This window comes from Protopterus annectens, chromosome 13.part0 (assembly GCF_019279795.1).
Source record: "Protopterus annectens isolate FY-2018-M chromosome 13.part0, PAN1.0, whole genome shotgun sequence".
Classification (NCBI taxonomy): domain Eukaryota; kingdom Metazoa; phylum Chordata; order Ceratodontiformes; family Protopteridae; genus Protopterus; species Protopterus annectens.
The window spans coordinates 666,938,892-666,963,623 of NC_056747.1; the positions used below are offsets into that span (position 1 = coordinate 666,938,892).

Below are 24,732 nucleotides of genomic sequence, written 5' to 3' on the forward strand. Positions count from 1 at the left end.
ACGGAAGAACATTCCTGAGTACCATTGACCTGAAGGCAGCTCTCCCCCTGGAGACAAGGTCCAATTTGTAATGATTAATAAAGGTATGAGGCTTAGCCCAAGTAGATGCTGCACAGATGTCATCCATGGATGCCCTGGAATGGAATGCTATAGAAGTTAACTTTTGGCATGGATTCATTATGGAGGGAATACATGACACGTATGCAGTCCCTTAGCCATTTTGATAATGTAACCTTGGAAACGGCCTCTCCCATTTTGGGTCCTGAAAAGGAGATGAAAAGCTGTTCGGATTTACGGATAGGTTTGCTCCTGTCTAGGTAAAATCTTAATTGTCTATGAACATCTAAGGTGTAAAGGCAATACTCTCTACTGACAAAATTCAGAAAGAACACTGGTACATCAATGGACTGGTTAACAGAGAATTCAGAAACAACTTTTGGGAAGAAAAGATGGATTTGTTCAAAGTGACACTCTGTCTTTATGAAAGACCAGGTAGGGCCTCTTGATACACAATGCCTGCAGCTCTGAGACTCTTCTGGCAGAGGTAATGGCTGCCAGGAACAAATATTTCCAAGACAAGAACTTTAGGGCACACTTAGCCGCAGGCTCAAAGGGCTTTTGAGTCAAAGACAGGAGGACTAAAGTGAGGTTCCATGGTACTACTGGTTGTCTGAGAGAAGGCCTGAGGTGACAGGTCCCTTTGAGGAAAGCCTTGCAAAGGTGTAACAAAGTAAGAGGGGTGCCATCTATACCGATGTGGAAGTTAGAAATTGCCACTAGATGTATGAGAACTGCAGAAGCAGAGGCTCTGTTATCAAAAAACGTAGCCAAATATTGAAGCACTGCAGTAACTGGAGCCAAATACGGGTCTAGCATGTTATCCTTGGACCAAATGGAAAACCTTTTCCGTTTATCCTGATATAGTCTTCTGGTGGATGGTTTGTGAGAGTCCAGACTGATGTCTCGAACAGGAGAGGAGAGATTATCCTGCCTGGCAACTAGTGGAAATGGAGAAACCAAGCTGTCAGCTTGAAAGTGGACAGGTTCGGGTGGCTCAACCCTTGGGTGAATCCACTGCAGGAAAACTAGGTGAGGCTGAAGAAAGGGGAACTAAACTTGTCGAGGCCAGAATGGAGCAATGCATCTCAACCAAAGAGCTTTCTTCAGGAATTGTGGGATCAGAGGGATGGGAGGATAGGCGTAGAGAAGTCCCGTGGGCCAATCATGGATCAGAGAATCCGTTGGTGACTCCCCCTGCGGGGGAAGTAGGGCGAAATAGCTACTGCACTTGCTGTCTGATGGGGAGGCAAAAAGATCGCAGCAAGGCTGGCCCCAGTGGCTGAAGATTACAGACATCACCTCGGGGTTGAGGGGCCATTCGTGGAGCATGAGTATGCATCTGCTCAGTTTGTCTGCAATCATGTTGGAGCTCCCCGGGATATGCGTTGCTATCAGAAAGCAGTTGGAAGCTACCTCCCACTGCCAGATTCTCATGGTTTCTCGACAAAGGGGGTAGGACTTGGTTCCTCCTTGCTTGTTGTACCAGAACACTGACATATTGTCTGATTGGATTGCAATTGTCCCAGAGGGGAGAGCCACATGGAATGCCTGCAATGCTAACAGCACAGCCCTCAGTTCAAGGACAATGATATGCAGGTGGGCCTCCAAGGTGGACCATGTGCCTTGGACAGTCTTTCCCTGAAAATGCCCCCCACCCGATCAGGGAAGCATCCGTGGTCATAATGGCTGTGGGCTGGGAGGGTTGAAAAGGTTGGCTCCAAAGAACTTCATCTGGCCTCATCCACCAAAGTAGGTCCTGTTTGCAAGAGTTGGTTATTCGAATCTTGTAATCCAGGGGATGAAAGTTTGGGAACCACTGACACAGAAGGAGCCACTGCAGAATTCGCATATGTAGCTTTGCTAGAGGCACTATTAGAATTGACGCAGCCATAGAACCCAGAGCTTGAAGAACTTGTCTTGCAGAGACTGATGTTTAAGAGAGAATCATTCAGATTTGAAGCCTCAATCGGTGGAGTCTGAAGAGGGAGTGATACCAGACAGGACTGAGTATTGAACATTACTCCTATGAACTCTATTTGTTGTGTAGGGATAACATTTGATTTCTCTCACTATATCATTATTCCCAACAATTTTGCCAGAGAGAGAGTATGCTGTAGGGTAGTTACCAGAAGATGCTTGATGGGGGTGGTGAGGAGCCAGTCGTCTAGATATGAAAACACCCGGAATCCTTTCAGTCTCAAGTGAGCTGTTACCACTGCCATGCATTTCGAGAGCAAGGATTGAAGGAGGGGTTCAAGAAACATTGGTACCATCGCAGGGAATAGTTGGTAATGATTCACTACTTGAAACTGTGGAGACCCTTTGTGAAAACGATATCAACAATATAGTCAACATTAAAGGTGACATGAAAATATACAACTACACCACGTTTTCTATTGAAAAGGAGTATTTTTCTATTTTTTCTAAGGGAATGAAATATATCCCTAGTGATTCCTTCGATGTAGTTGATACATTGGTTGAACTGAAAATTTTTCTTAGGAAACTAAATTTGGGCACATTTTTTCATGACAATTCTTTCAAACCTTTTACTGTTGACCAACTTAAAAAGAGAAGTACTTTCACACCACCTATGCACAAGACATTAGCTTCTTTTGAGAAAGTAGTCAACAAAAATCTATACGATCTACACAACCAGATGAGACATAGTTCATTTAATGGCACAAAGGACAGAATGTTGTGGGAAGTTTTAGACACTTTATGTGAACACAACATCAGGATTATGTCGGCCGACAAAGGTGGCGGCATTGTTTTGTATGACCAAAGTGCATATACTGATAAAATATTTGACATATTAAACACATCTCATTACGAGGTGTCATGTCTTAATCAAATCAATATAGCACACAATAGAATAGACTTGTATTTAGAAGAATTCTTATTGGACCAAAGAACTGACGAAGATTTATATAAATTTTTGAAAGTGGATTTTCCTGTTCTTGCCACAATCTTCGGGATTCCAAAAGTCCACAAAAATGTGGCAAATCCACCATTTAGACCCATCATAGCTGGCAGCCACTGCAAAACCTTCCCTATTGGTGGGGTTATTAACTGTTGGCTGAAACATATCATCAGCAATACCAAGCATATTATGAAAGATTCTTGGGAATTTTTGGGTATTTTTACCAAGGATCTTTGGAGCCCCGACATGATTTTCGTCACTGTTGATATCAAAGATCTTTTTACCTGTATTCCCAAGGAGGAAGGGGTACATAGATTTGTCAGTAGTTTAAGGAAGTATAGTGGATTTAATTGGGATAAGATTCAACTTATAACATCTTTCATTGAAATGGTTCTTGAAAATAACTTCATATATTATGAAGGTGAATACTACAAGCAAATCTCAGGCGTTGCAATGGGGGCAGCATGTGCCCCCATTTATGCCAACTTGGTACTCCTGGATTGGGAAGAGGAGTTTATTCTTAACACTGACTGGATGAGGTATGTTTCTTGTTACGTCCGCTATTTGGATGATTTATTTATTCTGTGGAAAGGGGACACAGTACAACTCAAAAGTTTCATTGATTACATTAACAACACCACGTCCTTTTTGGAATTTGTATACCAATTTAACAGAGTTGGTATTAACTATTTGGATGTGTTCATCTATAATGATGGCACGTCCTTTCAGTCTTGCATACATAGAAAAGATACATTTAGCAATGGATATCTTGATTTTAGTAGTACACATCCGTATGCACAGAAACGTAGTATACTGAAGGGACAGTGCATACGGGCTGCAAGAATGACATCTATGGAAAGTAAGATGAAACAAGAAATGGAATTTATTGGGAAGATGTTTGAGGACAAAGGATACCCCATACACATGATTAAGGATGTGACGCACTACGTGGTTAGTGAATGGGGTAAAAAGTATACTCCATTATTGGGGAAAGGGTTAACATCCCCCCCGGATCCCCATGTCAGTGGGACCAACAATACAAAAGACACGTTGGCAAAAAGTGACGGACGATTTTCGAAATCCTTTATTTTGAAATATGGTAAACATGTAAGTAAGGTCAAAGACATTATTAACACCAATTGGAATATTATTACTAGTGATGAGGACATTCAGCCCTACATTTCTGAGAGGCCCACCCTTGTATATAAAACGGGGTTCAACATCAAGAATTATTGAGTTTAAATCGGGTAGGCAAAATGAAAACAAACACAAGAACAACAAAGGGATTAGGAAATGTGGTTGCTGTTCACGTGTGCATATTTTTGAGGGGAACTGTTATACACTTAAGAACATTAACAAGAATAAAATTTGGTTCATAAATGGGAATTGTCAGTCTCGACATTTGGTCTATTTAGCCATGTGTTGTTCATGTCCTTGTTTTTATGTCGGAAAAACTGATAGGCAGTTTAAAAACAGGATATACGATCACGTGTATTGTATAAAAAAACAGGACGTGAACAATGCTTTGTCTCGTCATATTTTGGGTAGTAACACTTGTAAAAAATTTAAGTTTGCTATTCTGGACATGGCTCAAGGCAACCCAAGAGGGGGTGATATAAAAAGTTGGGTGGGTGAGAAGGAAATCAAATGGCAACTGAAGCTCAATGCTTCATGCCATCCAGGTTTAAATGAGATGATCCCCACCAAACCACTTATAAAGAATACTTAAGAAATATTTTTTGAAAAAACAGAAGTTGACACAAAAGTTGTGACAAGTTGATTATTTTTTAAAAATATATTTGTATATGGAAAACGTTGTATGGACCATTACTGTATATGAATTTAGTATTCTTCACATACTTAACATCCACAAAGTATTCTGTTTGTGGTTTGAGGGATGGTATATGTTTACATGTTGTTTTTTAATCATGCTACTTGAGAGCAATGTTTATTTATTTTTATTTGTAAGGCTTGTTTCAATTGTATTGTGTTTTTCAATATTCGTACTTTTTTATGAGGTTATTCAATTGATATTAATTTGAATTTTATGGGCTTGGAGCTCTGTGAACTGTATTCATAACAGTACGACATTTTAGGTTATAACTGACGCTGTTGCTTTAAACAGCAGCGTTGATTAAGTTTAACATATTTAACCTGGTGGATGTTTTTTGGCGGTTTTTTTAGTATTTAAACTATTGTTCTTGATACCTTACTTTGTTCTGATGAAGTGTATGTGTATACATGAAAGCGCTTAACAAATCGTGTTAAGACCTTTGGTTGGAGCAATAAACTTGTTTTAAAGGAACTTTGTGGATCATGGTTATATCCTAGGGTTGTTGGTCGTGTGTTTATATTCTCGAAAGCCGACAATGTCGAATCTGACATTGTCGACACGAAAATATCGAACGTTCAGAATCTCGAGCATGTAAATGGAAATCTCCTTAAGGGGAGATTTCCATTTACTGCAATGTACTGCAGTCTTGGAGTCGATATATCTAAGTAGCGGGGGGTGTGGGGGGTGCAGGGGGGCTTGCCCCCCCCCCCTTCTTAAACCCGTTAGGGTACTTTTTTCTTTCTTTTTTTTTTTTTTTTTTTTGTCTTTTTATAAGGTAGATGTTTGAAGACATCGCCCATATGATGGTGACCATATGTTGTTTGATGTTTTCAAACGTCAATCTTATAATATAGACCCTTCTACGCAAGTACCCTAGTGCACCACTTAGACCCAAAGCATCCCCCAGGAGCCTTTGGAGGGGGAAGGAGGGTGGGAAGTAGTGAATGAAAGAAGATGAACAACACAGATGGAATGTTATGGTAAGACATAACTTCTTTATCTGATGTTGTTAATCTTCTTTCCATTCATCACTGATGGGACAGAATCCCAAGCTACCTTGAGGTCCATGGGTGGCCCTTACGGAAGGACATTCCTGAGTACCATTGACCTGAAGGCAGCTCTCCCCCTGTAGACAAGGTCCAATTTGTAATGATTAATAAAGGTATGAGGCTTAGCCCAAGTAGATGCTGCACAGATGTCATCCATGGATGCCCTGGAATGGAATGCTATAGAAGTTAACTTTTGGCATGGATTCATTATGGAGGGAATACATGACACGTATGCAGTCCCTTAGCCATTTTGATAATGTAACCTTGGAAACGGCCTCTCCCATTTTGGGTCCTGAAAAGGAGATGAAAAGCTGTTCGGATTTACGGATAGGTTTGCTCCTGTCTAGGTAAAACCTTAATTGTCTATGAACATCTAAGGTGTAAAGGCAATACTCTCTACTGACAAAATTCAAAGAACACTGGTACATCAATGGACTGGTTAACAGAGAATTCAGAAACAACTTTTGGGAAGAAAAGATGGATTTGTTCAAAGTGACACTCTGTCTTTATGAAAGACCAGGTAGGGCCTCTTGATACACAATGCCTGCAGCTCTGAGACTCTTCTGGCAGAGGTAATGGCTGCCAGGAACAAATATTTCCAAGACAAGAACTTTAGGGCACACTTAGCCGCAGGCTCAAAGGGCTTTTGAGTCAAAGACAGGAGGACTAAAGTGAGGTTCCATGGTACTACTGGTTGTCTGAGAGAAGGCCTGAGGTGACAGGTCCCTTTGAGGAAAGCCTTGCAAAGGTGTAACAAAGTAAGAGGGGTGCCATCTATACCGATGTGGAAGTTAGAAATTGCCACTAGATGTATGAGAACTGCAGAAGCAGAGGCTCTGTTATCAAAAAACGTAGCCAAATATTGAAGCACTGCAGTAACTGGAGCCAAATACGGGTCTAGCATGTTATCCTTGGACCAAATGGAAAACCTTTTCCGTTTATCCTGATATAGTCTTCTGGTGGATGGTTTGTGAGAGTCCAGACTGATGTCTCGAACAGGAGAGGAGAGATTATCCTGCCTGGCGACTAGTGGAAATGGAGAAACCAAGCTGTCAGCTTGAAAGTGGACAGGTTCGGGTGGCTCAACCCTTGGGGGAATCCACAGCAGGAAAACTAGGTGAGGCTGAAGAAAGGGGAACTAAACTTGTCGAGGCCAGAATGGAGCAATGCATCTCAACCAAAGAGCTTTCTTCAGGAATTGTGGGATCAGAGGGATGGGAGGATAGGCGTAGAGAAGTCCCGTGGGCCAATCATGGATCAGAGCATCCATTGGTGACTCCCCCTGCGGGGGAAGTAGGGCGAAATAGCTACTGCACTTGCTGTCTGATGGGGAGGCAAAAAGATCGCAGCAAGGCTGGCCCCAGTGGCTGAAGATTGCAGACATCACCTCGGGGTTGAGGGACCATTCGTGGGGCATAAGTATGCATCTGCTCAGTTTGTCTGCAATCACGTTGGAGCTCCCCGGGATATGCGTTGCTATCAGAAAGCAGTTGGAAGCTACCTCCCACTGCCAGATTCTCATGGTTTCTCGACAAAGGGGGTAGGACTTGGTTCCTCCTTGCTTGATGTACCAGAACACTGACATATTGTCTGATTGGATTGCAATTGTCCCAGAGGGGAGAGCCACATGGAATGCCTGCAATGCTAACAGCACAGCCCTCAGTTCAAGGACACTGATATGCAGGTGGGCCTCCAAGGTGGACCATGTGCCTTGGACAGTCTTTCCCTGAAAATGCCCCCCACCCGATCAGGGAAGCATCCGTGGTCACAATGGCTGTGGGCTGGGAGGGTTGAAAAGGTTGGCTCCAAAGAACTTCATCTGGCCTCATCCACCAAAGTAGGTCCTGTTTGCAAGAGTTGGTTATTCGAATCGTGTAATCCAGGGGATGAAAGTTTGGGAACCACTGACACAGAAGGAGCCACTGCAGAATTCGCATATGTAGCTTTGCTAGAGGCACTATTAGAATTGACGCAGCCATAGAACCCAGAGCTTGAAGAACTTGTCTTGCAGAGACTGATGTTTAAGAGAGAATCATTCAGATTTGAAGCCTCAATCGGTGGAGTCTGAAGAGGGAGTGATACCAGACAGGACTGAGTATTGAACATTACTCCTATGAACTCTATTTGTTGTGTAGGGATAACATTTGATTTCTCTCACTGTATCATTATTCCCAACAATTTTGCCAGAGAGAGAGTATGTTGTAGTGTAGTTACCAGAAGATGCTTGATGGGGGTGGTGAGGAGCCAGTCGTCTAGATATGAAAACACCCGGAATCCTTTCAGTCTCAAGTGAGCTGTTACCACTGCCATGCATTTCGTGAACACTCTGGGGGCTGTAGAGAGACCGAACGGCAGGGCACGGAATTGGTAATGACTGGCTCCTAGCCAGAAGCAAAGCAGACTCCTGGACCGTTTGGAGTTCTATAGAGCACATCCAATCGCTTTCTCTTTAAAAGGGAAGGATGGACTGAACTGTGACCATCCGGAATTTGGTTTGTGTGACAGAGTTGTTTAAGCTGCTGAGATCCAAAATGGGTCTCCAGTCCCATGTCTTTTTTGGCACCAAAAAGAATCTCAAGTAAAATCTGGATCCACGCTCCTCTAGTGGGACTGGCTGGATGAGGTTTTCTTGAGACAGCTTTATAATCTCTGAAGCTGCTGTTTCCCTTTGACTGGGTGGAACGTTGGGAAGTTTTCTTGGAAATTTTGGTTGACGAGAAAGGGGAATGGTGTAACCTCTGGTGATAATATTCTGCACCCAATGATCGGTGGTGATAAGACTGCCAGGCAGCTTGGCGCAGAGAGAAATGACCCCCGACTGCTTCCAGAGGTAAGTAATCGGGCCGCCCCTCAGGAGCACTGCTAAGGCTGTCCAGAGAAAGTGTCCCTGGAGCCTTGGTTGCGAGGATCCTCTCTGCCTCTATAGGGGTATCTTCCAGAATTGTTACTGCCTCTGGGAGTATCATCACCACGTGTGGCAGGGAAAGGACCCTGATATTTTTTATGCCACATTTTCCCACTCCTCTGATTCCTGGAGAAGGTACGTTAAGTGTTGGAAATCTGTAGGCCAATGGCAGACAGGGTTTTTCCGTTTTGCTCGCACCTGGCTAGCATGTCCTTCACTTTGGAGCCGAAGAGGGATGAAGCTTAGATGGGACCATTCAGAAAGGAAGACTTGAAGGGATCTGCGAGGTCACAGATGCGCATCCAGGCATGACGTCTCATAATACCCGAACCCGATGCTCTAGCCGCCCCTTTGGTCCCATGTGACAACAACCTCATGGATGAGTTGGATACTGATTCCAGGGTTGCTAGCTGCAAGGTCACCTTGTCCCTGACCTTGTCAGACAACTGTCCCGTGAGTGTCCCAGAGAGTTCGGAGATCAAGTCCCTCTGGAGCCTCGTAAAATGTGCCAAATAATTCAGGGACCGTATAGCAAAGTTCCCTGATGCAAAAACACTCTTCCCAAGTCTGTCCACCGGCCGGGACTCCCTGCTGGGCTGGTGGACAGTGGGACTTTCCTCAGCCAAGTCCTTTTTCATGCCACCACCACCATAGCATCAACTGTTAACCCTTTGGAACAGTGCGGATTGTCAACAGGAGGGGACAAAATTTTGTCTGGTCTCCAGGGGATCACCTCAATGGAATCAGGGTTCTTCCACACAAGCTGCACGACTAGATGTATGAGTTCGTCGGTAGGCGGGGTCACCCAAGAGGTAGACGGCCGGGCAGAAAAAGCCTGCAGGAACATGGACTTCTCAGACGAAGGGCTGGAGGGCTTCCAGTCATCTCTGTTTTAACATTTCCAGAATGTCTCTGAAGGAGACATCATCAGGAGGTGACCATGGGGACCCTTCACCATCATCGTAATCTATGTCTTCCGTTAAGAACTCCTCTGGCGAGTCCATGTGCTTCCTCTTGCACGTCTTCTTCCGAGCAGGCTCCTCAGTGGGGGTTTCTAAGGAGGACTTGGAAGAGAGGGTACCCTGCACAGGGGTGTCCTGCAGCTTCTCTGCCCAGTGTTCCGGGGGGGTGGTCTGTGACAGCTGCAGCTCAAGAGCCGAAAACTGGGGTTCCGATATCATAGGAGTGCTACCAGAAGCAAAAGCCCTCTCCATCGCACGGAAGGCATGTCCGTCCAAAGAGGGGATGGGAGCCTGGAACCAAGAACAACCTCAAGACTGGGGTCACACCCCACTCTGATGGACCCGCCCCCATGAATGGAGCCTCAAGCAAGATCGGCATGGATGCAGCCATCGGCACTGAGGAGGGAACCGAGGAGAAAGTCGGCACCATACCCTGGGCCGACTCACCCATCCCCCAATCCCCAGATTGAGGAAGGACTGGTTCGTCAGGAACCGAAGACCAAAGGGACAAACTCGGAGCAGGAGTGATGTGCACCGTAGGCGCCCCTCTGGTGGGTTCCAAGAAGGAGGAGTGTAAAATGGAGTCCGTAGATAAGACAACCCAAGTCCAGCAGGTGGATGGGTTTTAGAGAGTGATGGGATCCCTCTGGCTACCAACAGCTTGGTCCACAAGATGCACCACGTCATGTTCCGAAAGGCTCCTGGTGGATCTAGTGGATACTCCAGATGGGGAGTCAGGACGTTCGATAAATGGGCTATACACTTGGCCCAGAAACAGGTCTTCTGAGGGAGAGTATCAGGTCCGTGGTGCAAGGTCTGCCGGCACCTAAGTCTCTAGTTTCGAGACCGGAAGCAAAGGGGTCAGATCCAGTGTGGTCGGTACACCGCTCGGTGCCGAAGTGGCACTCGGAGCCAAAACGGTCAGTTCCAAAATGGAAACTGAAGTCGAAGGTGTGCCCTAAGCCGAAGTAGCTACAGGTGCTGAAGTCGAAATAGGTGTAGTAAGGTCTATGATTGGTGCTGGAGGCAGGGTCTGTGCCAATACAGGCGTCATTATTGAAGGTTTTGAAATGGTCGGAGCGGAGGAAGACAGAGCCGAAGAGGCAGATTTATGCTCCAACGATAACTTGGGGACCTTCGATTTCCCAGCTTTGCTCTGATCACCCAATGGTGAAGAAGGAACATAATGGGATCTCTTTTCTCCTTAGAAGGGCAGGTTGAGACCTCCATCATAGAAATGGCCTCTGAAAAGGGAGACTTGAGTAACCCCTTCAGGATAAGCTTATTTTTGTGTTCATTAAGAATGCGTTGGCTGAAACTTTGACAAATATCACATGGAGGCTGCACCAAAAGGTGGGCCACTCCCAAACAGTATACACAGTCATCAAGGCCGTACCAACAATGGTACTTAAGTTTGCCAAAGGTAACAATGGATAGAGTGGAGAATATACGGTTAGATTGAAGAAAAGACACTAGAAATACTAAAAGTTTAGTAAAATATGAAGATATCCAAAAACTACACAAATATCAAAAAAAATATTTTACTTAGCTGAGAGCTCGGCTGAAACGTGGCTTTACGGCTACACGACAAACGAGATCTGAGGTAACAGGGAGAAGGGCATTCTGGGTAGAGACTTAGCTCGAGAGTTTTTTTGGCTGGCGCTCGCTTGGTAATATGCCAACTCGGTTCCGAGGGCTAGGAACCGAACCCATCAGTGATGAATGGAAAGAAGATTAACAGCATCAGATCAGAGGTTATAAACTACCAAAAAAATAAGTCTCAAAATGCAAAACGACTAAAACAAAGTTGCGATTCAGCAACTGTCACCAACCTGTACTTACCATTACTCACAAAACCTTTGGCAGGAACCATTCAGAGTCCAACAGAACATGTTTAGCAACAGAAAGATACTGAAGAATGGAGAAGAAAGATGCAGAGCATCACAGAAAGGAGTGATGCAACGGCAGTCTGGAGTCTCATAACAACTCAAAGGAAAGTTTTATCTGTTGAGTTGAGCATGCCTAGCAAGCTAAAACCCAGCAATTTAATAAAGATTGAATTCTCCTTAGGCAGATCTCAAACTGCACAAATGCACTTCATTTCTTATCTGCCAATCACTGATAATAAACTAGTTAATGATCCATTGAACAATAAAACAGCTAACATTCTTGTAGACCAATACACCATAATTGATGCCATCAAAGAATGTAAAAATGTTAGACAATCTACACGAACCTGCAATCTAATATTCCATATGTGTCCATCCACTGCCAATAAATGTGAGTGATAGTGGATCTGCTACATATACCTACAATCTAATATTCACAGCTTCCACCCCCACTAGCAAGAAATGCAAGTCATAGTAGATCTACATGATTTGTCTGAACGCTATAAAGAATTACAGATGCCCAACACTAGCTCACCATTAAACAATATCTCATGCTGATTTTTCATCAATTCACTTAGAACTCAACAAACTCAGTGGTCTATAATTTTTATTTCCAAATTACAATTTGCCACAGTTTGTAAGTTAATGCTCTCTATTTATGCAGAAAAGCATAAGGAATACAACATGGACCACTTAATTGATTTGTTTACCTCCTTGAGACTGGCTTTCGGTTAACTGATTTAGCAGGTGCTGATTCTCCTCTTTCAACCAAGACACCTCAGTCTGTAGATCTTTAGCTTTCTTCTCCCACATAAGCAGTTTCTGTTCCAGCTCCTGTAAAATAATTCATAAGAGTAGAAGCATTATGTTGTCTGGATCTGCTGTCTGTAGGCAGAACTATCTCTAAGGCAACATCACCATCTCTGCTTAAGTATCTAAGTTGAAGAACCAATATCCTTCCTAAAACTATGACAAGATACTTCCACTCCAGTTCTGATCCTTATCATTCTTGCAGTCACTGCCTCATCAAGTCCTTCACTTTACTTGTTCATTTGGAGTGTGAGCCTTCTCACCCCTGGGTTGTGCGATACCTCCCTATTTGTTCCTTCTTCCCTTCTCTTCCTAGTTTTTAATTGTTCAAGGCATCCCTTGAGATCTTCACATTTATAAACAACTGCTTCTCCAATTAACTACTTCATTATTTATTCACCTCACTTGTCTTTGAGTGATTTTACTTTACTTTACTTCTGGTAACTATGTTATCCACTGGTCCAGGGTTATCTTTATTAGAGGCCTGGAAAAGAAAAGTTCTACATGACTAACATCTAAATTAGAAGTGAAAACTTATACAATAATATGTAATAAAATAAGTTAAATAAAATGCTCAAAATATCATTGATGGTAGACAATGGGGCAAAACAAAACATTTAACAATGATAACATAGAAAGCATACTTTCTACAAGGCACTAAATGTGTGACACTTAGTAAACTGAAGAATATCCTAAAACTATTATAATCATGATAATAACCTGTTTTAAAATACATTAGCAAGAGACACATATATGAAAAAAGGAAGGAGAGAGTAAGAAAATACATGAAAAGGTTAACAGATCATAACATAAAGTAGTTATACTGATCCGTCAAGCAGCTGTAGGTACTTAGTCAGGGTTAAGGATAAAATGGGAGGTATAGTTGTTGGTAAGGTTAAAAGGAGATGCTATGGGGAAAGAAGAAAAATAAAAGCACATGCAGAGAAGGGAAGGGAGAAAATATGTATGCAGCTTCTATAGGAAAATGGGCAGTGATCAATCTGAAAACTCTTGCAGGATGCTCAGGAACAAGCCTCGTATTAATCCATACCTCAACTATTAAAGCTGGCACTCCTGCCTTTAAATATGCATACTAATAGTTATGGAAAAAATAGTCAAAAAAGATGTTTTTCAGAGTTGTTAAATAATAAGTAAGTCCTTCAATAAAATGGAAGATGCACTTTAAGCTACGGGACAAGGTAGTCGCATTATCCCCAAGTGTGTACAATCTCAGAGTTAGTATAAGTAAATAAGGAGATGTGACGGTATAAGAGGGCTTTTACATTTGTATATTCCTGGCAAAATAAATCATTTTAAAGCTGTTGCTTCCCAATATTTGTCAATCAGCAGTTATGGCCACATCAGTCACAGAAGACATGTTCAAAGCTGTAAGAACTCGGATGTGGAAGGCTCAACTTTGCTATCACTGGAAAATACAAAGACAAGAGGAGATGTAGTAAAAATACAAAAAATTTGGAAGGATGTAACAGGAGTAAGATATGAAGAAATGTAAACTGTGGCCATTTGTGAAAGTGATGCATACAGAAGCAGCCTTAAAACAGAGCAAAGCAGAGTATAACTACAGTAAGACAAAGAAGAGAGAATGCAGGAAATGAAAGGCAGCACAGACTAGAAGGTCAGCAGAAAAAAAAGGAGGAGTTATAATTAGACATTGCCAAGAGAAAATAAATTGCTACTAAATAGCTTATAGATGCAGTTTATTAACAACATAATTAAATATGACTATTATTCTAAAAGTATTAAGAGGAGACACCGTACAGACTGATGGAAATTTACATGCAAATCCTATCTATTCTCAGACCATAGTTTCACTGCTGCTGTGAATAACATGTATTTAGTAATGCTTATAACATTAATCAAAAGGATGTAATGATCATACAGGCCTTTACCAACTTCATGGCTGAAAGGTTCTGTGCTTAGTATTAAGGCCGCAGCAGATCTACATTGTCATAGGTTCATAGGTAGGTACTAGGCTATCGGCCCGATGGCATTTATAAGCCTAGCCAGAGTGTGTCGGCTTTCGCTGCCCCATTGATTAATTAACTGATCCTCTGTCAAGCAGAGCCAAAGAAATGATCCCATGGGGTGTATTTTCTGTTACCCATCCACTCGTCAAGGTTTCTCTTGAAAACTGTTAGTGAGGGGCTCTGCCTGATGTAATATGGAATGTTGTTCCAAAGCATGTGGAGTCTCTGTGACAGGAATCTATCCCTCCAGCATGTTCTATTCATTGTTGTGGCGAGGTTTAGCTCACTAGAGCATGTGGCTCACAGTGACTTGGATTTCTTTAGGTGGAGCATGTCCATCAATTCTGAGTTGGACATGGCTTTGTAAGTCAGGCAGAGATCACCTCTGAGTAAGCGATATGGCAGTGAGTACAGCCGGAGTTTTTTCAGTCAGGCTGCATAGGACATATGTTTCAGGCCAGTAATCCTCTTGGTGAGGTACTTTTGTGGTCTTTCCAGCTGCTGGAAGTGTCTTGTGAGGTATATCTCAAATGGGGCATTGTCCTCTATGAATGGTCTAATGAGTGACGAGTAGAGGGGCACTATAACCTCTTTATTTCTAGATGTGAACCCTTTAGTAATTAGATATGCCACATACAAGGATTTCCTAACTACTTTGGCAATATGATTGTCAAAGGAGAGATTACTTATCTACCTGGGTCCCCAGATCTCTTATTACCTCTTCTGTATTAAGGGGACTGCCACCTATGTGGTAATTCGTGGGTGTTTTGTTTTTCCCAAATGGGATAACTATGCATTTTTTGGCATTTAGCTTGAGGCCATGACTTTGACACTAGGTGTCCGTCTCAGTAAGGCCATTTTGGAGGATGTCCGTGTCAGCCGGAGAGTCAGTTATGGCTTCCAGTTTGCAGTCATCAGCGAACTTGGTTAGCCATAGTCCTCCTGTGTTTGCCTGTACTTCTGAGAAGTATATGCCGAACAGTAGGGGTCCCAGGACCGAGCCTTGAGGGATACTACTTGTGACTGGTTTAGAGTTAGACCTGGAGCCCGCTATTCTTACTGTGTGAGTTCTGTCTGTAAGCCAGTTGGCAACCCATCTCGCGATGTAGGGGTTTATGTTCAGGCTGGTGAGTTTTTCTGTAATACCCGAGTGGGGAATGGTGTCGAAAGCCTTGGCGAGGTCAAGATAGGCTGTGTTTTGACCACCTTTCCCTCGTCTATGGCCTTGGTGGCTGTCTCGAAGAAGTCAACCAGGTTTAGTAGGCACGATCTGCCCTTAACAAAGCTGAACTGGGTCGGGTCAAGTGTTTGGAGGTTCCCAATGTCTTTGTTAATGAGTTCCATGATGATGTGCTCTATAGCCTTGGAGACCAGGCTAGTCCGGCTTATGGGGTGATAGTTACCAGGGTCAGTTGTGGGCCCCTCCTTTGTGGAGAGGAATAACCATTGCTGTGTGCTATTCTATGGGCACGTAGCCTGTGGAGAAGCTGAGGGTGAACAGTGTGTTTAGGTTGGGGGTTAGTTCGTCCTGTAGTTCATGCAAGACGCAGCCTGGGACACCATCTGGTCCCATTGACGCTGTGTTTATGGCTTTTGAAAGGGCTGTTTTCACCTGTGCATCTGTGATTTTTGGGACACTACACTTTTCCGGTATTGTTGTGGGTCCTTTTCGAGGTGAGAGAGGGGTGAAGTTTGCACTGAATCTATCTGCCAGGATGTTGGCAATATCAGTAGGTTCAGTATAATTTGTGATATTTTGCACTTGTTCAGTGCATATCTGCGAGTTGCCATTTAGATTCTTACATAGCTAAAGAAGGCTTTGTGGTTATCTTTTGAATCCTTGGCTATTTTTCTTTCGAAGTTAGCCTTGGATGATTTCATGAGGGACCTTAGTTTCTTACTGATACTGATCAGGAATGTCTTTCCTTCTTGGGATTTACTTTTTTTCTGAACTAGTTTCCTCCTTCTATTGTATAGCCTGTTTACTGCAGGGGTCCACCAAACTGGTTTCCTTCTATTAGAGGAGTGAGTCTTGGTTTTGCTAGGGATGGCACGATCTATGCATCCTTGTAGGTGCTCATACAGTGCATTTGTACAGGTTTCTGCATCTTGGGCAGCATTATCCTTTAGCGTTGGGGCTGTGAAACTTACCACCTCTGTCTTAAGTAAGGTGAAGTTTGCTTTAGAAAAGTTTTTTACTGTGGTTTCCTTAGTTGGGGGTGGTGGTGGGGTGTGGACATCCAGAGTGACTAGTTTATGGTCTGATCTAACCAGTGACGGGTTGACCTCCGGTGTAGAACACCTGTCGCCCATGTTGGTGATGACCAGGTCCAATATATTTTCACCTCTGGTAGGGGAGTTTACCAGCTGATCCAGGGCATTTGAGTTGATGAATTTCAGGAAGCGCTGTGGCTGGGAATTTGTACTCGAGTAGATTTCCCAGTGAATGGTAGGGTAATTGAAATCGCCCACTATCAGGGTGTTCGGTAGGACCTTCATGTCTTCCAGTGTCTCCAGAAAGGTGCAGTGATGGTCCTGGGTCATGGAGGGTGATCTGTAGCAGGACACAATTTGCATTGCAGATTTGCCCGATGTTAGTTGCACATGGATGATCTCAGAGGTATCATGCTGCACCACTAACCTGGAGGTGTAGGTATCCTTGATGAATATGGATACACCCCTTCCTTTTGTGTTTCGGTCCGTGTTCTGTGGCCAAAATGTGTGGTATGAGTTGTAGCCCGGTAGTGCTGGGGTGCTCTCTGGAGCCTTGGACCAGGTTTCAGTTACTGCACAGATGTCGACATTCTCCATACTGAGGAGTGCTTCGAGTGCATGCATTTTGAGATTTAAACTCCTGGCGTTGAGTAGCATAACCCTCAGTTTTTTGTTAATTGTGCTGTTTACGGAGGTGGATTTGACTTTTGAGCCTTGCCTAAAAAAGGCACTATGGGGGCAGCAAGAGCCTTGGCCAGTATTCAAAAGCCTAGGGGTGACAGGTGCAAGCCGTCTCTTGGAAGCAACGAGGCTCGTCAAGCATGTCGTCCCAGGCTGAGAGACACTGGATCCCCTTTGAATGACATCAGAAGCTTAGCCAATTGTTGAAATTGACCATTTTTTTCTTTATACTGAGGTATCATTCTTGGTGAGGACAGGATGCTACTCAGGGTCAGGGTCATCCATGTCTCTTTTCATGTAGTCCAGGGAGGTACATCTCAGGTCATTCACACCAACATGAACAATGACAGAGTCATATTTGTACTTGTTCTGGAGTGACCTGAGTGCTTGTGTTATGTGGTGGATTCTGGCTCCCAACAGGCAGCTAACAGTAACCTTCTGCTTGTCCAGTCTAGTGAGTGGGACGTCAGTGTGCCTGACTATAGAGTCACCTATTACTAGTGTGTTAGATATGTTATTTCGCCTTAAGGACTGTGATTGTGTGGCACACTGATTTTGTGTTTTATGTGTTGTCTGGTTTGTGACATGAAGTGCAGGTTGTTTGGGTGTCTGCTTTGGAGCTCTCTGATGCTTTTGCAGGTTTTTATTCACAGCCTCCGAGTATGACTTTGTGTATTTACGTGTATTTTGTGCCAGTGCTGTTTTAGTAGGTCTGTGTATGGCTGGAAGTGTGGTGCAAGTGTTAACCTTCTCCTCTTGACTGTCTGTTCCAGTCTTGGGTGGAGACAGCTTAGCTTCCAGTTTGGCTGTATAATTGCATCTCTTGCATATGTTAGTGTTTTGTAGTAGGAGGAGAGGGTTGTCTGTGTACATGAGACAGTTGTAACATTGCCTCAGGATACCCAGATTCACCAGCTGGACTGCAGCGTGCACCTGAAGTTGCCCTTTGGTCATGCCTGAATAGTAGGGTGAGCTGCTTAGTCGCTTGGTTGGTGAGGGGTGAATAAAGAGCCTTGCCCTGCTGGGCAATCAGTGTCAGGGTATATTAGTGCTCGCTATTAGGTCTGAGCAAGTGCTGGGCTGTAAGATGCTTTCTGAGTGCTTAGGTTGAGAGTTAGACTAGTTTCAAGGGAAAAACTGAAGAGGAGACTTAGTGGAGCTGGGAATAATTTAACTGCAGCTAACCGGCACTGCCGGGTGTGCAAAACCGTGCAAACACTTTTTTATAGTAAGGAAATGAAAGAGATAGAAATTAGCCCAAAATGGTCAATAAACTACTAACTTCTGGGCTGGAACCACTCCTCCAGGGACAGATAGGTTGCTCAAAGCTCCTGTCTCTCACAGGTGAACAGAGAAAAGTACAGTTTTGTACCTACCATAAATGTAGATGTCCGATAGGTATGCATCTGCAGTCATAACATATGGGTTGTCAGGCAGCCCTTCGGTCGGCCGGATTCCAAAGTCTGCGTCTGGCCTCGGTTGATGTCGCACTTTCCCCGACGTCAGAGCGTCTGGGGTATAAAAGCATCAGCAGACGCCATTTTCCTCAGTTTTTCTTGCCCCAGATGCCAGGTGCCCTCTAGGAAGGCTAAATTTGGATAAATGCCGAAAAGTTCCAAACATTTGCAAATTATATACGTGAATAAACAAACAAATACACCATAATAGATTCCCCCAGCTAGCTAAAAGATGGGTCAGCACCCTAGGAATACCACAGAGGGGAAGGAGGGAGGGTAATCCTGACTGCAGATGCATACCTATCGGACATCTACATTTATGGTAGGTACAAAACTGTACTATGTCCTTCAAGGATGCATCTGCAGTCATAACATATGGGTAGAATACCATAGCCAATCTGGGGGAGGAGGTACTAAGAAAAGGATGGTGTAGTTAAGATCCCTGCAGGACTGCAGTTGCAAACCCTGCTCTGGATCTAGAGTATAAAGGTAGATTGTAATGCTTGGCAAATGTATGCACGGAGCTCCAAGTAGCAGCTTCTAAAATGTCCTTGGTAGCCACCCCCCGTAGGAAGGCTGTAGTGGTGGCCGTGGCCCTTGTGGAGTGAGGCCTGATATTTTCAGGAACTGTCTTTCCATGAAAGGAGTAGCAAAAGTGAATGCAATTTCCTATCCATTTTGAAATTGTCTGTTTGGAAATTGCTCTTCCTTGCACCCCAGTTGCATATGCTACAAAAAGTTGGTCAGTTTTTCTGCTAGTTTTTGTTCTGTCCAAGTAGTAGCGTAGTTGTCTGTGTATATCCAGGGTGTGCAAAAGTTTTTCCCCTTTATTCTGTGGATTAGGGAAGAACGTAGGCAAGTGAATAGCTTGGTTCAAGGATACCCTAGATACCACCTTTGGCATAAAAGTAGGATTGGTTCTTAGTGACACTCTGTCCTGGTGGAAAATAAGAAAAGGCTGCACTGCCATTAATGCTTGTAACTCAGATACTCTTCTTGCTGAAGTGATTGCCAGAAGGAATGCAGTTTTCCAAGATAGAAACTGTAGATCCGCTGATGCTGCTGGTTCAAAAGGAGGTAGTGTCAGTTTTCCAGCACAAAGTTGAGATCCCAGGCAGGTAGAGGGGGTCTTATTAGAGGTTTAACATTTTTGATCCCTCTCAGAAATTGTCTGAGGAGAGGGTGTGAGAAGATAGGTGGATCCACATTGTATTCTGCTGAAATTGCTGAAGCATGAATCTTAATGGAAGAATAGGACAGGCCATTGTGGAACAATTCTGCTAAATATTCTAGGATATGTGCTAGGTTTGCCACTGTGACATCTGTGCCCTTTGATGTGCTCCAAATGAGAAATCTCTTCCACTTAGCTGAGTATGTCTTCCTTGTGGAAGGCCTGCGAGCCTCCAGGATAATGTCCTTCACCCTCTGAGATAAAACAGTTTGATTGGGATTTAAGGAATTTTCCAGGCAGTTAGCTGCAATGTTTTCAAGTTGGGATGCAGGGTCTTGAAACTGTTCTGCGTTAGAAGAAGAGGCCATAGGGGGAGAGGCCATGATTTTGCCCGAGACATGCTTCTCAATAGTGGATACCAGTGTTGTCTTGGCCAGTCCGGAGCTATTAGTATCACTTTTGGCTGTTCCTCCCTGATCTTCAGTAGAACCTTGTACATCAATGGGAGAGGTGGGAAGGCATATACTGTTAGGGCTTTCCAGCTGAAAGAGAGAGAGTCCACCCTCCAAGCTTGTGGGTGGTATGTCCTTGAGCAGAATGTCTTCAGTTGATGGTTGAGTGGGGAGGCGAACAGATCTATCTCTGGCATTCCCCATGTCTTTGTTATGTGTTTGAAGATGTCTGGGTGCAGCATCCATTCGTGTGCATCCATGGTAGTTCTGCTTAAGCTGTCCGCCAGTGTATTTTCTTTTGGTTTATGTGCATGCTTAGCTGCCCTTGAGGCCATAGGCCTTGGATACATTTGTCCTCCATGTGTGCTCCCCATCCTCGGTCTGAGGCGTCCGTGGTGATGGTCTGCCTTGTTTTTGGTTTGTTGAAAGGCAACCCTCTGTTGGACTGGCAGGCCTGAGCCCACCACAGGAATTCCTTTTGAAGGCATGGAATGATTGGTATCATGGTTTCTAGACTGTGACTGTGTTGAGACCATACACTCCTTAGGTACCATTGTAATTTCCTCATATGCAGTCTGGCATGTGGGATTAAAATTATGCAGGATGCCATGTAACCCAGGGCCTGCAGGATTTTCCTTGCAGTAAGCTGAGTTTGTCTTGTCAGAATCATGAAGTAATCTGGAAGTTGTTTTTTGCTTTTCTTCTGTTAGAAAGGCCATTTGGGTGTTTGTGTCCAGATCTGCACCCAAAAATGTTATCCTTTGGGATGGTACTAGTCTTGACTTTTGGATGTTGACTGTGTATCCCAAGGTCTGTAACAGGTGTATGGCATAGGCCAAGTCCTTTAACAATTTTTTCTTGTTGTCCGCTTGTATTAGGCAGTCGTCCAGGTATGGATACATTTGAATTCCCTGTAGTCTGCAATGTGCAATTACTGATGCCAGGCATTTCGTGAATACTCTGGGCGCAGTAGATAAGCCAAAGGGCAATGCTGAGAATTGATAATGCTCTGATCCTGCAAAAAATCTGAGGTGTCTTCTGCAACTTGGTCGGATAGGGACGTGCAGGTATGCCTCCTTGAGATCTAGAGTCACCAGCCAAGACTCCTTGCCCAACATGGGAAGAAGTTGCTGTAGGGTCAGCATTTTGAATTTTGGCACAATGAGATATGTGTTCAGTGCGGACAGGTCAAGAATAGGCCTCCATTGATTTTCTTTTCTTGGTACAAGGAATAGTCTGGAGTAAAATCCTTGGCCTTGTTCTGAACATGGTACCTTTTCTATAGCTTTCATCTGAAGTAAATTGCTGATTTGTCTTAAAGCCTCTGCCTTCTGATTTGGTGGAAGGTTTGGCATTTCGCTTCTTTTTGGCAAAGTGTGGAAGTGAAACCTGTATCCTTTGTCTAATATTTGCAATGTCCATGTATCCTTTGTAATATAATACCAGTTTTTTGAGAATAAAGCCAGCTTTCCGCCCAAGGGTGCTTCCAGTTGATCCCTGGTAGGCGGAATCAGAGTCAAGTCATTGAGTCTGTCCTGTAGTAGTGGTTGTCGTTGTAGCTGTTGCACTACTCCTCTGGTTGGCAGGCTGCCACTGACGGCCTCTGTAGGAGCCCTTCGATTGACCTCTGCCTCTAGGGCGCCTGTTCCTGCCTCTCTGGGCTCTGTCCGAGTCTGGAAAGGACCAATTCTTTGTAGGCCAGTTTCTGCTGAATCTCGGTGGTTGAACTTGCAGGAAATCTTTAACTGTTTGCACAGATTTTGCTTTTTCTTCAACCTTTTTTAGAATCTCCTGTGCAGGGGAGCCAAATAAATTTTGTTTCTCCATTGGAGCAACGAGGAGTTTAGCTTTGACATGGTCTGGCAAAGATTGCTCCTTCAGCCAGGCATGCCTACGAATAACTGCCCCAGTCATAGCTGATCTAAATGAAGCCTCCAGTGCATCATAGCCACATTTTAAGAAATGATTACTAACCTGTTGTGAGTTATGTACCAAATCCTGAAGGGATTTACGGTTCAGGAGAAGAAAGTTTCTTATTCAGTTCATCTAACAAATACTCTTGGTACTGTATCATATGGAATTGACAGTTTAATGCCCTGACAGAAAGAGTTGCAGATGTATACACCTTCTTTCCCCATCTCTCTAAAGCTCTAGACTCTCTTTCAGAGGGTAGGGGATTTTTGGCAGTAGCGGCTGCAACCCCTTTAGGGCCCTGAGAAATCGTTTCTGAGTCTGCAGAATGGGCTTTATACAGATGGAAATGAGAATCCGGGACCCTGTAATATCTGTCAGGTTTGGCAGGGGCCGGAGGAAGAGTATCAGGGGCTGTACTGACATCATTGTACACATCATCAATTACATTTAGAACAGGAGGTATAGCTAAGGGCCTATGCTGAGGCAAATGCAAAAAGGTCCTTAATCTTTTTCTAGAATCAGAGAAATCCTGACCTTGCCATTGAAAGTGCTCTCTCATGGAATGTAAAGTCTCCCCAAAGGAAAACTCTTCAGGAGGGGAGGCAGAAGGAATAGATTCCTCTGCATCTGAATCCTCATAAGGCGAGTAAGCCCCTTCCTGGTGGTCTGACAACTCAGATCCATCCGTGGAATCATCTGAGGAGTGAGGTTCAGAGGGGTCAGTCCTGGGCCTTTTGTCTGGAGGAGGTTGAGAGGCCCTGTCTGGGTGAGGTTGTGAACCCCTAATTAAGGAGATAAGGTCCTCAGCAAGGCTGAGGATCTGTGAACTAGAGGAAGGCCTCTGGGGTGCAGATTTGGCAGGCAAAGCTTTTGAAAGTTTGGCAGCTTTAGCCCTAGAAAAGGTCTTAATGGACATAGAAGCTGGGGGCCTAGCTGCCCCACGTGCAGGGGTAGAAATGTCCAAAGGTATGGTGTCGGACAATTCCTGAACACTAGCTTCGGTAGGTAGTTCTGAAGCCGACTCAGCCGGGGCCTCTCGGGCCTCGGTGGTCGGAAGTATGGTTTCGGAAGAAGGAATCGCCGAGGACTCTGTTTCGGCCGAAACCGAGACACTTGTGGTAGGCCTAGCCGTGGTTTCAGCCGAAACAGCGGGCCACGAGTGTCGGTCCTTTTCCTTGCATTTTTTGACCATATGCGAAGTCGGAGTCTCCGACGGCATTTTATAAGCAAAAGCGGCTCTGACAAATTCCTCTGCAAACTCCAACCGCCGTCTAAGAGTTCGTCGGTTGAAGGAGGCACAGGCTAAACAGGCCGATACGTCGTGGTCTGGGCCTAAGCAAGGAAGGCAGTAAGAATGGAAATCCTTATGAGGTATTTGTTTCCCACAAGTTAAACAATTATTTACTTTGTCTGACATCGGCTGAGGCAAGAAAGAGTCCCCAACGGGGTACTTAGCTTTTTTGGAAGTCTTCGGTAGCTGAAATCACTGGATCTGACCGACCGGCACTTGCGAACAGCTTCTGCTTCGGGCACCGCGCGGCAAGAAAGACTGAGGAAAATGGCGTTGGCTGATGCTTTTATACCCCAGACGCTCTGAAGTCGGAGAAAGTGCGACATCAGCCGAGGCCAGACCCAGACTTTGGAATCCGGCCGACCGAAGGGCTGCCTGAGGCAGGACAACCCATATGTTATGACTGCAGACGCATCCTTGAAGGACATCTTCCTTCTATCCAAGTAAGGTATGGGCAACTCAGAAACTAGTATCACAGCCCTGAATTCAGCACTAGCCTGAAAAAGTACAGTTTTGTACCTACCATAAATGTAGATGTTCGAGTGTTCACACTGCTGCAGTCATCACACTTGGGTTATGTATCAACAGGGAGACGCTGTTGCCCAAAGGTCTGCTTCAAACACCAAAACCAAACGTACTGAAAACAAACTGGAACAGACCACCACAATAAATGGATAAAAACACAAGTCTTTAATCGAACTTAAATCGGACAGCGTGTACAACACGCTTCTTCAGATCCTTAAACAAAACTAAGTTCTAAAATGCAGTACTTGTACTTTCTGAAACAGACACACCTCCCCAATATAGTGTGCAGCTAATTAACAAATGAATAGTTAATTGAACAATCAGTCAACTAATTAGTCTGTTCTGCAGTACTGAAAACTTCTGACACATTGTTCCTCAGCTTAAACACTGTATAAACTAGCTAAAACATATATCAAAATATAAGGATATAAAAACAACATCAAACTAAAATACAACTTGGGATTAGAGATTATATTAAACTCTCAAGCATGAAATGTACATAAGCAAAAACAGACATCTCATAAAATGCAGTCAGAACTGCATCATATTAAAACGGAATGCATCATAATAAACAATGCATCATAATAAACTTATGTGTGCTTACCAGCGA

At 44.0% G+C, this 24,732-nt stretch overlaps 1 protein-coding gene across 1 annotated transcript in view; it reads right to left on the reverse strand.

The window, feature by feature from the left end:
• LOC122787573 (Rab interacting lysosomal protein) overlaps positions 1-24,732 on the reverse strand; it is a 1,137,527-nt gene that overhangs the window by 769,278 nt on the left and 343,517 nt on the right. The window contains exon 2 of the mRNA XM_044054356.1: positions 12,330-12,453. Within this exon, the coding sequence (XP_043910291.1) occupies positions 12,330-12,453 (124 nt within the window). The remainder of the gene's footprint in view (positions 1-12,329; positions 12,454-24,732) is intronic.